This window comes from Trachurus trachurus, assembly GCF_905171665.1.
Source record: "Trachurus trachurus genome assembly, chromosome: 4".
In the NCBI taxonomy this organism is placed as follows: Eukaryota; Metazoa; Chordata; class Actinopteri; order Carangiformes; family Carangidae; genus Trachurus; species Trachurus trachurus.
Window position 1 is genome coordinate 14150469 of NC_139898.1, and position 13173 is coordinate 14163641.

General features: G+C 43.8%; 1 protein-coding gene across 2 annotated transcripts in view; it reads left to right on the forward strand.

The window, feature by feature from the left end:
* The window catches only part of LOC310985019 (uncharacterized protein C1orf21 homolog), a 35922-nt gene extending 23376 nt beyond the window's left edge, over positions 1-12546 (forward strand). For both annotated transcript variants that reach the window (XM_083970434.1, XM_083970433.1), the window contains 4 exons: positions 6419-6504; positions 7748-7815; positions 9474-9534; positions 10883-12546. In XM_083970434.1, coding sequence (XP_083826560.1) covers positions 6419-6504; positions 7748-7815; positions 9474-9534; positions 10883-10927 — 260 coding nt within the window. In that variant the 3' untranslated portion in view covers positions 10928-12546. The remainder of the gene's footprint in view (positions 1-6418; positions 6505-7747; positions 7816-9473; positions 9535-10882) is intronic.
* Positions 12547-13173: the final 627 nt, after the last annotated feature.

The following is a 13173-nucleotide window of genomic DNA, read 5'->3' on the forward strand; positions in this document are numbered from 1 at the left end:
GATGACGTGTGTTGACGCTGCTTCTCCTCTTTATTTTTTCCTCTCTCTCTCTCTCTCTCCTCAGCCTCTCCGTCTCGTTTGGATCACCGCTTCCCTACCCCTGCTCAAGGCCTCGTTCTTCCCTTCCTCTTTCGCTCTGTCTCTCTATTTTAGGTCTCTCCCCCCCCCCCCCCCCTCCCCTCTTCCTGTCTTCATCTCCCAGTGTTTCTTCTCTCCAGTTCTTTTCCTCTCTTCTCTGGCACAACATTAGGTCAGAGCTTTGTGTCCTTTCACCTCCCTTCCTCTTTTCCTCCCATCCTACCCCCGAGTCTCGCTGTCAGTTGGTTAAAGTGGAATCCAGAGTGGCGGCGGATGAGCCGGGCTGCTGTTTGAGCGTGTTAACAAGTGTGTGCGTAGAGGTGTGAGACACAAATGACCTTGATAGTGTGGATTAGATTCATCCCAGGCCATAACACCTCCTCTCCTCACCCTCGCCTCACCCTCGCCTATCTTATCTTCATCCACTCTCATCTTCACTTTCTCCTTTCTCGTCTCTGCTGCGTCTCAGTCATCACCACGCGCTGTGTAGACGTTCGTTCCCACTTAGCTCGCTGCCCTTTCCGACCTCAGGCCGAACCGGCTCACAACATCCGGTGTACTTTTTCATGATCGAGGCGGAAAAAGATTGGTCGATCCTGTCCGGTCGGCCCAGCCCACGCACATACATTTACCCCCAGTAGACTGTGTCAAGCACGTGACCTCACATTTGCGCTCATGTACGTGTTGGTGTGTTACACATTAGTGAGACAGGGAGCCCGCTTCTTGCTCACACTGATCCGCCCCCAACAGATTGTCTGCCAGTCAGTCTGTCCTTGTGTGTGTGTGTGTGTGTGCGCGTGCATGTGTGTCCCAGATATTCTGGCTGCCTGCTCTGTCAGACTCTGGCCACTAACCTTAGCCCCCTCCCACCCCCCCCCCCACCAACCCTCTCTCAGTCGCTTTCTCGCACAATAACCGGAAAAGGCTGAGCTCCATTACACAAACACTGAAGGACGAAGAGGGAAAATAGCAACACTTTCCACAACATCATGCCATTGATGTCTGTAATAATCACAGTCGGAGGAGATCGGAGCAGAGATAGAGCATGTAACACTTGCATGTGTACACGACTGTGTACGTGGCACCCTCTGACATGTATACACAACATGGTAGCATGCAGACTTCGCTGTTTGTTTTGGCATTTTCTGTTGTTTGGAGGCGGTGCAGCAGCTGAGTGGTTTGAGGGTCTGTCATTCTGACTGAACACAAAGTCCCTCTGAAATGAGTCTGTGTCAGAGAAAATAGAGTTCAGAGAAACAAAGTTTTTTTTTTTTTTTTTTTTTTTTTTGCCGAGACACCTGCAAAAGGATCGATGTGAGATTTTACACCGAGGGAATAAAACAGGAGAACGCAAAACTGAGCTGCTCTTTTAGGGCCTCAAAGAAGCGCCATGATTGATTGACTGTAAAAAGAAGTATGAGGGCTGCTACAGCCTTGAATGAACTTGAGCTGACACATTTCACTGAATTATCTCTCTTCCTCTTCAGAGGATGCAAAACATAAATGACAACCCCCCAGTCACAACAAATACAATTCCTGTGTAATGTGTACGTGTGTGGAGGGAAAACGGTTCTCTTTTAGTGCAGTACACAGGAATAGAGAAGTGTGATGGTGGCCTGGAGGAGGTTAACTCCAGGAACTTGAGGGATAAATATGGCATTAAAAAATGACAGAGCAGCACTTGCACATCCCGCGTTCCCTCTGCTGAAGTGCCCTTCAGCAAAGCTCAGCCACCTCAGTGGTTGGACTGTGGTCAACTGGGCAGCTTCCAGGTGTCGAAAAGAGTATTCATGCTCAGTTTGTCTGTGTTAAATAAAGCTCAGATCTACATGCGTCTGTGGCTCAGGAGGGCAGAGCAGGTCATCCACTCATCGAGAGGTTGTCGGTTCAATACCGGCTTCCACTGGATTCCTGTGCCGGCTCTGCTGTGGTAGGTGTGGTGTGGTGTCTCCTGTGATGCTGTTCGGCTATCCATGGTTGGAGAGAGTGGTTATCTGCTTTTAGCTGCCAGAGAAGCTGCAGTAACTCAGTCTGACCAATCACCTCTGACCTCTCTCAACAGTGACGTGACCACAGTCAAAGTCATAGGTCATGTTTTCTTTCCATCATTGTGATATTTGATGAGTGTTTGAATTGAAGCTCCTGGTTTGTGTCTGCATGATTTTTTTTCTTCTCCGCGTTACATTGCTGCTACATGATTGGTTGATTTAGATTCAATGTCCCACAATAGTTTCTAGTTCCTTGATTGCTGTCAACATTTAGATGATGGTGTAACAGTGACAAATTTCAGTGATATTGAGTGTTGGAGACAGGAGGCAAGAAATAACTCACTGGTACATTTCATCAGAGGCCAAAACTAGCTCAGATATTACTCCATTACTTGACTCAGGGATCACACAACACTATATGACAGTGATTAAGTCTCATTTCAGACAAAAATACTGCATACTTGCTGGTTCCTGCATCTCAAATGAGAGGTTTTAATCCTTTTTTGCAGTAAGTAGAATATCTGTTGGGTTTAGGATTATTAGTTGAATAAAACAACACATTTGAGGATGAGCAGTACTTTCTAATATTTTGTAGACCAGATGATTGATTTGAAAAACAAACAAACAAATAGAATCAGCAGTTGCAGCTGTACAAGAAACCAGTCCATCTGGATAAAAACAATTATGAAAAAAAAAAAACTGATACTGCTACACCATGGTCTGTGGATGCTGACGTTTAATGTGTCATTTAATTCAACGTTGCCTCGGAAAGGAATCTGATCTGGAAAGACGTCAGCAGCAACAGAAGAAATCAGATGCTCAGTTATTGTGCAACTCGTTTCAACATCAGTTGGTCATGGTCTGGTGTCTTCAGAGGGTCCATGAGGAGACACCAGGGCGTCAGCGTCAGAGTTTAATGGCTTCATTTCAGTATTTTTCTTCTTTGCTTCACATTCGGTAACACAACGCCAGAAAAATGTGAACAGTCTGGTCCTGCTTTAATCCTTTTATCTCTCCTGCATAAGGAGTGGCATTTATTTCTGTTCAGAATATTATGCACAGTATTAATGCATTTCTTTCTAAACTTCATGTTTGTGTGATTTGGTTTGGTGTGTGTGTGGGTGTTGGTGACGAGACCTCATGTTCAGGTGTAAATGTCATGGCCAGGCTGGCGATGGCCTGGAGCCAGAATGGCTGAGAGGGAGGACACACAGCAGGAAGGACAGAGTGACATAGCCACAGGACAGGCAGGCCAGCTAGAGCTGTGAGAGCGCACAGACACACACACACACAAACACACACACACACTCGCCAATACCCAAAGAAGGCTATGTAAATGACTCACACCAATACAAACACTACACTTGCATAAAATGACAAACGTGCTGATTCAAAGACACAGCGTTATCAGAAATAGCAGCGCGGCCGTGCACATGCGCTGGTGAACTGGCGGTGACTGGCGGTACCTTAAGGTCAGCGCGGAGCTCCGGTCTCTAATCAGAGATGAGAAAGATGTCCACACACTAAATCACGGCTGCTCAAAATAGTTCTCCCCTTTCATCTTCCTCTCCCTGACGGTTCCCCTCCCTCTCTCCCAGAGCAAGCCCCGACATCTGTGTGACGAAACACCCTTGTCATTTCTTGTGACAATGACTGCCGTGCACACACACACACGCACACATGCACACACACATGCACGCACACACACACACTACTCACACAGCATGACCAGTTTTTGCTCCTATCTAAATTGAAGCAAGGTCTGTGATGTGATGAGTCTTGATTGGTGTAAGCTGGGTCACTTTGATCTATCTATACCCGTCACATTAATCTCACTGACTATCCTGTAACAGGAGCAGAACATTCAGTCAGGCTGCAGCTTTTTCTCAATTGCTGCTTGAAAATGTCCATTTAGCTCAACGTACAGAGCCACGAGAGCTTCATTTTTTTTTTTTTTTTTTGTCACCTCTTCCTGTTAATCTGTGTCCACTTTAAGATACAGATTATGGAGCATGAAAATGGATGTGGATTGCCCCCTGCAACCTGCAGAAGAGCAGAGGAAATGTCTCTTAATTCTGTTTCCTGCTGCAGCACCGTATGTGTTTCATGTTTACAGAGTCGATCTAAGCACGGTGAGCCTGTGTAGTGTTATAAAACCATTTGTGTTTGTGTGTGCGTGTGTCGGCATGTTCAGACAGGAGCTGCTTTGCTCCGACTCGTTTACATTCCTGAGACAAACAGCAGAAAAGTAGTCTGCATTTGTTCCTCTCGTTTCTCTTTCTCTTAATCTCTGCCAGCCTCCCTCCTCGTGTCTCTCTCTCTCTCTCTCTCTCTCTCTCTCGAATGATTTCAAATCAGCGCTGTTCATCTGACAAGCGATGCTCAGGATTTAGTCAAAGCAGTGACGCACATCCAAGATGCAGAGGTGCAGACAATCACACACACACGCACACATGCACGCAGGGAAACAACACAGCGCTCACACAGGTGATCCAGGTGCTGGGTGGATCGTGAGCAACAGACACAAAGGGAGGAGTGAACCCTTCAGCTGGGTACAAAGTGGCACACACACACTCACATGGATAAACAGACAGACAGATTGCTGATATAGTGAGGGCAAAATACAAAGTGTGCAGCAGATAAGACAAGGGGTGGGCGTTCGTATCCATCTTTGTGCATTTCAGCATATCAGCTGTTGCTTTATCAACTAAACGTACACCAACCAGGTTGTCAGCAGAAATGCTGCTGTGATTGTACAGGTCTACTCAAGGTTAGGTGTGGTTCTCTACATAAAGGTGCTTTAACATAGACAATCAGACTTATTGTGATACCTGAGAATTAGCCACTGGGTTTTTTTCTTGCTGTGTTTGGCTTTTTGTGTCTGAATTCACTGCCCATTTAATATATTTAATTGGGTTTTTTTGTTGTTGTTGTTTTTTTTTTACTTTCCACGTTTTGTTCAAGTGTAAAAAGTGATTTGCTCTGGAAAACTTCTGCTAACAATCCCACAACGCAATACATCACGTTTGACATTTAATAATTTAGTTATGCAGCACCACATCTGTCAATGATAATACAACACAGGTTATGTTTTTGTTTTGTTTTTACAATGCTATTCAACTCGTGCATCAGTGTTGAACTTCTTTTCTCTGGTTTATGTAAGTGGAGCCGGTTGAATATCTCTTTTTTTGACTGACGCTTATACAAAACAAATTCAAGACGTCACCCATCTGGAAATATGTAATTAGCATTTTATACAACTGATAACTGATTGATTAATAATAATGCACAAATAATAGACAATGATAATCAATCATGAAGCAATGAGGGCAATGATTGTGTTCATAAACATATAAATACTCACATGGTTCGACCGAAAGAGCAACAGCAGTGTTGACTTGAGGATGTTTGTATTTTATTATTAAAATGTTAATATAGACATACATTTTGTCTATAATACACACCTTTTTCTATTTTGACAGGAAGAGGGTTAGACCTTAATTCGACTGACAAATTAACCTTTAAAAAAAAAAAATTAGTTCCTCATTTGTTTGTCCTGATGAAGGCAGTATAACCAGCCACATACTTTGATCTGAATTCCACTGGATTCAGACCTTATTGCAATGTAAGTGACCTCGCAGTGAGTGAGAAATGCCTAACGTCGGGTTTATTGGCCTAATTTTTTAGCCTCAGCAGTGATTCAGGATGCACGGCGCTGGCCGTCGTGCTGGTGCCACCGAGTCTTGTGGAAGTGTTGCCACTCTCTCTGCCACTGTGCTCGTCTTAACTGTCTTAACCGTCTAAGCTGTCCACGCAGCCTAGAAGCTGCTTAACTGATCTTTAATCCCCTCCAGCTTGCTCTTTCTTATCTTGTTCCATTTCTCTTTTTTCCCCTCCTGTCTCCTCTTACTACTCTCGTTTCTTCTCGTACTCGCTACATGTGTTTTCCCTCTCGCGCTCGCTGTCGCTCTGTTGTCTCTCTTTCCTCAGATGAGTTGCTGCAGATAAAATGGAAAGGAGATGACTAGTATCCTCCTGCTAATACCTCAGCTGTCATGCCCACTTTCTAAAGCTGTGTGTCAGCTCTTAGTTATCAGATTACTTTGGACAAATTATAGCTAGGTTTAATGGAATAGTCACTGGTAATGTTGATTTAATGCAACGAGCGCACGATAGAGCTGATAGGACGTAGTTTGGTTATTTGAGCCTTTCGCATCAGGATGAGTGAAGAGCGTCTGGTCAGTGTTTCTTTTCTGGGAGACGGCCTTCATAAATACATGTTGTTGTTGTTGTTTATTTCCCTCCTGCCCCTCTCTCCCTTTAATCATACCTCTCTCTTTCTCTCTCCTCAGATGAATACAAGATGAAGGGAGTGGAGGAGGTGAAGTACATGAGGGGGGATGAAAACCGGGTGAACGCACGCAACCAAGAGAACCTGGTGAGAGACGTACACAGAAACACACACACAGACACACACACCCGTCCACTGACAGCCTGTCATCCGCAGACAGACTCAGACCTTTTCCTGACAGTTCATCAACTCAAGCGAACAGGCTCGTGTTTGTGTCCAGAGGCAGGCTCTGTCAGCCCACACACACACACACTTAATTGTCTCTTGCACAAGCACAGAAACACACGCACACAAACACACAAGGAGGCGCCTCACACGCAGGTTGAGACAACAATGTCGGTGTGCGTGGAATGCGGAGGCTGACTCCCTCCTGCAAAACCTTAAGGTCTCAAACATAAGGAAGTGTTGTAATGTCACTGCTGATGTCACATTGTCATAATGTCCTCACAAACGTTTCTAAATTCAGACACATATATCCTTCAAAAGGTGAAACGGCTGAAAAGCGTGTTAGTGTGAAGCGAGAGCCAGGCTGTTTGTTCAGTAAATCAGGTCAGTCGGCCTGGCATCCTGGCAAGTGGTGAAATGACGAACCAGTGTACCTTTTAAATCCTGATTAAAAAAAATGGAAACAGTGTCACTCTGCCACAAATTATATTAATATAGTTTTTTTTTTTTAAAACAGCCATATCAAAGCAGCTGGCTCCGGCCGTGACAGACAGCTCCTCTTTTCAAAAGCACAGCTTGAAGCAGGTCATCGCAAAAGTCACAGCACAGTTTTCTTTCTTTTTCTAAAAAAAATGTTGAAAAGGTCGTTGTCTTTTTCAAATGATGCGCTGATGTTGTCTGTTACTCAGTCGAGTGAGTCATTGAGAGACCCGAACTCCATTTTTACCTCCAGCGCAGCCACTTGATGCAGTCAGACTAGTATTTGTTTCTTTCCATTTGTCACTCCCGTAGGTGTTTTCTTTCAGAGAGGAATTGACACAAGCACAGTGAGTGAGTGGAAGATGCACTTTACTTGAGAGTCTTTGTTGGTCGATCACTGCAGAAGCACTGGAACATTTTAACCGGAGCAGGAAACTATGCACAAAGCTGGCAGAGACACAAAATGGCAACTGATGGAGGTGTTCAACCTTCATGTTTTTATTACATATGTTATACTACAGTATGGGCTGCCTACGTGCCAGCTGGGCGAGGAGGCCATTTGATAATGTAGAGCTTGAAGGGACATGCGCTGTCTCTGGTGTGGCTGTTTGCTGATATGAGTTGTTTGTTTTGTTAACTGCTTTATCAGCTTATAATAAAAACTGATTGTGTGTGTGTCTTTCAGGAGAAGAGTAATGCACAGCACCGGGGCAAACAGCAGAAAGAGGTTGCTGCAGCAAACAACAAGTCAAAGTGAGTATGTGGAAACTGCTCTGTTTACTGTAGATGTCTGGTGGAAATGTGCCAAAATATATCAACTGTATATTATGGACAACTCTGATAAATGAAACACTTGATTAACAAACAGAATTTTGTCTTTGGCGCTCACAGCTTTGAAAAAGTGTTTTTATAGTAAGCCAACAACACCATGTTTGATATCAAAGGGAATATTTATTCCACACAAAATAGTTCCAAAAAGCACTGGTGGATTAGTTTTACTCATGAGACGTTGTAATTTTAAAGAACTGACGCATTAGTCATCTTTTATTACACTCCCTGTCAAAAGTTTAAGAACACCCACATGTTTTCAGTTCATGTCCAGTGAAAGACCTTAAATGGTGCAAAGGTAAGAAGTGAACTCCTCAAGACAAAAGTTTAGGTCACCAAAAACAGCCTTTTACAGGGGGTGTGAAATTGGTTTACATACATTTTCTAGAGCAAATGAAGTAAATGAAGCTTTAAAGGTTAGTGCACACAGCTCCTACAGGTGGTGCAACGTGTGTGTTGGGAGGCCTTTTTCACCTTTATTTGATAGGACAGTGAAGCGTGACAGGAAAGCATGGAGAGAGACTGGGCGGTAACTTGCAGTAAAGATTGTGTTGACCGTGAGTCGAACCGACAATCGACTTCTTTGGGGCAGAATGTGCCCACCTGGGACGTGCTCTAACCACTTGACCACCCGAGCACCCCGGCACAACTTTTACTGATGACATACAAACCCTGTCTCTGCATCAAGGCAGTGCAGGGACAAACTGTGTTACTACACTCTGATGCATCATGAAGACACTTCTGTAGTGCAGTTTGCAGTTTGTTGATATCAGACACAAAGGTAGACAGACCGGTTGTTCAAAGTTTCATCGTACAAATAGAAAATGACCCAAAACATTAGAAGAGGAGAAGAAGCAGATGAAGGTTTCACATGATGGAGGATCAGCACCGTCTCCAGACTTCAACCTCATGACGCTGCTTTGTGATGAACGGGTTTGCAGGTGAAGACAAATTACTAAGTGCAGACCTGGACAATGTTTTATTTCCAACATAGAACAAACAGGCATTGAGCTGCTGGATGACTCAAACACATCAGATTCGATTACATAAAAAACCACAAAAGTCAGTGAATTATGTAAATTCCAAAAACACCTGGAAAAATGGCGACGTTCTAAAACGTATGTATTGTTTTTTTCTGTCAGTATCATGACGTGTGAAGAAAGTGATATGTTGTGTCTGGTTTTTGTAATGGTGTGTCTTAGCCAGCCTCAGACTGTCTGTGTGTGTGTGTGTGTGTTGATGAATCTTTTTGAATATGTCGTCCATATTGGTTGCTGGTGGCTGCAGTGTATTTAACCTTTTGGATGAAAGATTGCGTTAATACTTTATAAAATAATTATTTAAATTCCTCCACACAGCTTCACAGCGATGGATATCTCACTCTGCAGTTGTGTGTGTGCGTGTTTTTGTGCATGTGCGTGTGTGTTTGTGCCGTGTGGGGGGTGTAATGGAAAATTCTCATGATGTATTTCTTGCCTCCCTTCTCCTCCTCCTCTGCAACCTCCAACTTCCTCTCTCACCCTCCTTCTTCTCCTCCTCCTCCTCTCTCTCTCTATCTCTCTCTCTCTCTCTCTCTCACACAGTATTCACACGTCAGAGAGCCAGCAGGAATTTTTCAGGATGCTGGATGAGAAGATTGAGAAGGTGAAGGGGGGCTGTGGGGGCTGTGTAGATATACTCTGTGTGTGTGTGTGTATTTTCATGCAGTTAAAGGTTTGGGAGGGGGGTTCATGAGGAGCAGGGAATGGGTCTGAGAGCATTTAAAGAAACAGCTGGGTCTTAACATTTAAAGAGACAGGCTCTAAAACAACAACATCCATTAGTCCACATTGTCATTCTGCTTACGAGCTCAGCACTCGGCTCCACATGTGAGGAGGCGGAACAGGTGATTGCTGCAGTGAGCACTTACTACTCTTTGTCATCCACTTGAATTACTCGGGTTGTTCCTGACTATAAATGAGCTTAGCAAAGTGAAACCACAGCGAGAAATGACTAGATTCAGCTTCGGGAGCTGTCATGTGATGTGTTTAATTTCTCCGCCTTCACACTTGTATGTTTTTTTTTAAGTGCAGTGGTGGAATTCAGATCCTGAGCAAGTGTAGCAGAAAAAATGAAAGCCCTGCATTCAAAATGCACTGAATCAACTAACACAAGTAATATCAGTGTACTGCTATGTATATTGAAAGCTGTCATACATGCAAATCAACAGAGAATAATAATACAAATGTGCTCTCTTCTATCGACTTTCAGTTCATTATTTTCCATCTTGGACCCACAGCCTTGCTGCTTTTGATTCATTGTCACTCACAGCATTGTTTTCAGCTACAACAGGCAGCTGTTGTCAAGCAAAGGAGCTCTGATGAATCTACATGCACAGCACCAAACAACAGACAGCACTAGCTAATGGCACATAAAGCAGCTAAAGAGCCAGATATTCGCCACAGGAGTTGGTGTAGAACAAAAACTGAGCGAAAGGCAGAGCCTCTTAATGAATGTATGCTGTCAGTTAGATCTAATTAACTTTCAAACAGTTTATTAATCTGATGAAGAGAATAAAGTAGCAGTAAATGGAAATATAGCAGGAATGACACCTTTCTGTTTGCTGCTTCTTTCCAATGATTTTTTTCTTTTCTTTAAGTGTTACAGTTGCAGTCGGTTTTTAAAAGGCTTATTTGAAGAGAGTGTTTTGTTAGCCAAGCTCTGGAGAGGTCAGCTAGAGCTTAGGTAACTCCACATCATGACTGAAGAAACAAAACAAAGACGACTGCCCACCTGCCCTTTACCTTACTTTTCTCTGCCAGTACCTGCAAATAGACGAGGGTTTGTTGAAATGCGACTAGACTAACAGGTGCATGGGGGGAGAGGGAGAGAGACAGAGAGAGAGAAGAGTCATTTGCAGGCGGTTATTACTGAGTTTATTTAACTGGAACAAATTACAGTTTAAAGAAAACAGTCTCATATTCTCTCTCTTTTTTTCTTTTTTTTTTTGCAGGGGCGAGACTACTGTTCGGAAGAGGAGGAGGAAGATGGGACATAGCACAGAGGCCCCCTATAATTCACCCCCACAGAGAGCCTCACTGTGTGTGTGTGTATGTGTGTGCGTGCGTGTGTGCCTATGTGTGCCTGTGAGAGTAAGAGGGAGAGCTGAATCAGTGTTTTATCAGTAGGATTGTGAAAGTGATGGGACACTATGTGTATGAGTATGTGTGTGTTTTATGAAGATATGGCAAAGATAGTATTTTAATCGCACATGGAAGAGTGGGGGATGAATGAAAAGAGAGTGTGAGAGAGAGAGCGAGAGAGAGAATGGGATAAAGAAAACTTTCTTCAGAGACTACAGCCTCCTCTCCTAGCTCCTCGCCCCTTCAGGCCCCTGAGCGGACAGATGGAGGTGGCAGAGCGATGAACGGACAAACAGATGAAAGGAGGGAGAGATGGAGGAGGATGCGATGATGGATGGGCACGCATCGCTGCCAACAGAGAGTGGGACTTGCCTCTGTCGGGTCAACCAGTTATTTCCTTCAGTAGGACAACGGCAGCCCTTCAACCCTTCATCTGTCCCTCCGTGTCTGTCTGTCTGTCTGTCTTACCCTCCGTGGTCCCATTCTGAATATCTAACCCTTACATTTGGACAAAGGAACTCCCAGATATGGAAGCCAAGTAAGGATAAACATTGGCTTGGTGGGTGTGTGGAGGACTGAGAGACGCGTAAGTGGAGAAGAAAGGATGCCCGGGGAGGAGAGGATGCTGAAAGCTGAGGACTTATGTAACGCAGCCAGGATCCACACTGAACTTTTTGGCCTGCTTACCTCTTGCCAGGCCGGCCTGGGCCACAAGGGACTGAGAGAATGGGTGAGGAAAGGTGAAGGATGGTGGAGAAGAAAGAGAGAAAAATTTGGGATATTTTAATAAGAGAGAGTAGGGAGCAAGCTGGTGATCTAGAAACTCTAAACTCCTCCTGCCTTCTGAAGTCAAGGACCTTTTTTTTTTTTTTTTTTTTTAATTCTGTTCCACAGCCACTCATTCAGTTATTTTCCCCTTTTCTGATGTTTTTTTCTTTCTTCTTCAGTTTGTTTGACTCTTGGCTTCCTCCGTAGTGTATCATCATCATCATCATCATCTTTGATGTCATTATCATCTTCGTCATCACCACAGCAAAGCTGCATAATTCGGCGTCTGTGTCTCAACCCAATCCATCCTCCTTTTCTATACCATAACACAGTAGATCCCAACTGACACACACGCACACAGGGTCTTTTATTGTACATATGGTAACACAGTCTCTTTCCAACACAGCTCTACGTATACACAAAAACGACACTATACATAACTCAAACAGACACACAACGTATCCCTTTCATTTCACCAGGAGACTGTCATGTGTATTGATCAGTAAGTATTCTGTAAAGCTCTGTATTTCTGCTTTTGTTTCAGTGTTCTCGCTCTCCCACATACACACATACATACACAGAAATAGACACACATTCATACACTCAGGCACTGAAGCAGCAAAATGCGCCCAGTTCAAGGTGAGGATATGTGATTGCCGTGCAGACACAGACCTGATCACTTTTTTTTTTTTGTCATCTTTCCTGGATACTTCCTGTTGTATTATTTTGAATACTTTTTTTCTATTAAAAATAAAAACGCAGAAGCTCTTAATGTCCGTGTCGTCTCAATGTGCATGGCGCGTGTATGTGCGATTGTGTGTGTGTCTTCTTGTGCGTGCCTGTTGCTGTAAGCTGAGTAATGGAGTGCCGTCATGCTGGCAGTGGACTGAGGAGCGTGAAGTCAGTCCATTTCCCTGTGGTCATGCTGCCTGAAGCCATGCAGTCAGAGCCGATCCACTCAGAGAAGCAGGCCTGTGTTTCTGCCACCTGCTGGTGTAATATCAGCACTGAAGCATAGTTCTTGTGAACAAAAGTGCATTTTACAAATAACTGAGCACTACATATTTAATTATGTGTTTCTTTTTTTACCATATTTTTCATGGTAAGAATAAACTATGGTCACAATAAACAAAGACTGAAGACACTAGTGAAAGATTCAGTCCTCCACAATGGTAAACAACTCATTTTTAGATCTTCTTGAATTATTTCTGGGAGATGAATGTCTTCCAGATGACATGACTTGAACAAATTCAAACTCAGCCCAGTAACTGTCAAGCGGAGGCCAGCTGAGCATCTTTCAAACAGAGGCTTTACATAAGTGCTTTACATAAGGACAAGAGATGCATGAGAACGTTTAAAGCGAGATTATATAACTTTGAAAGAACATTTACAT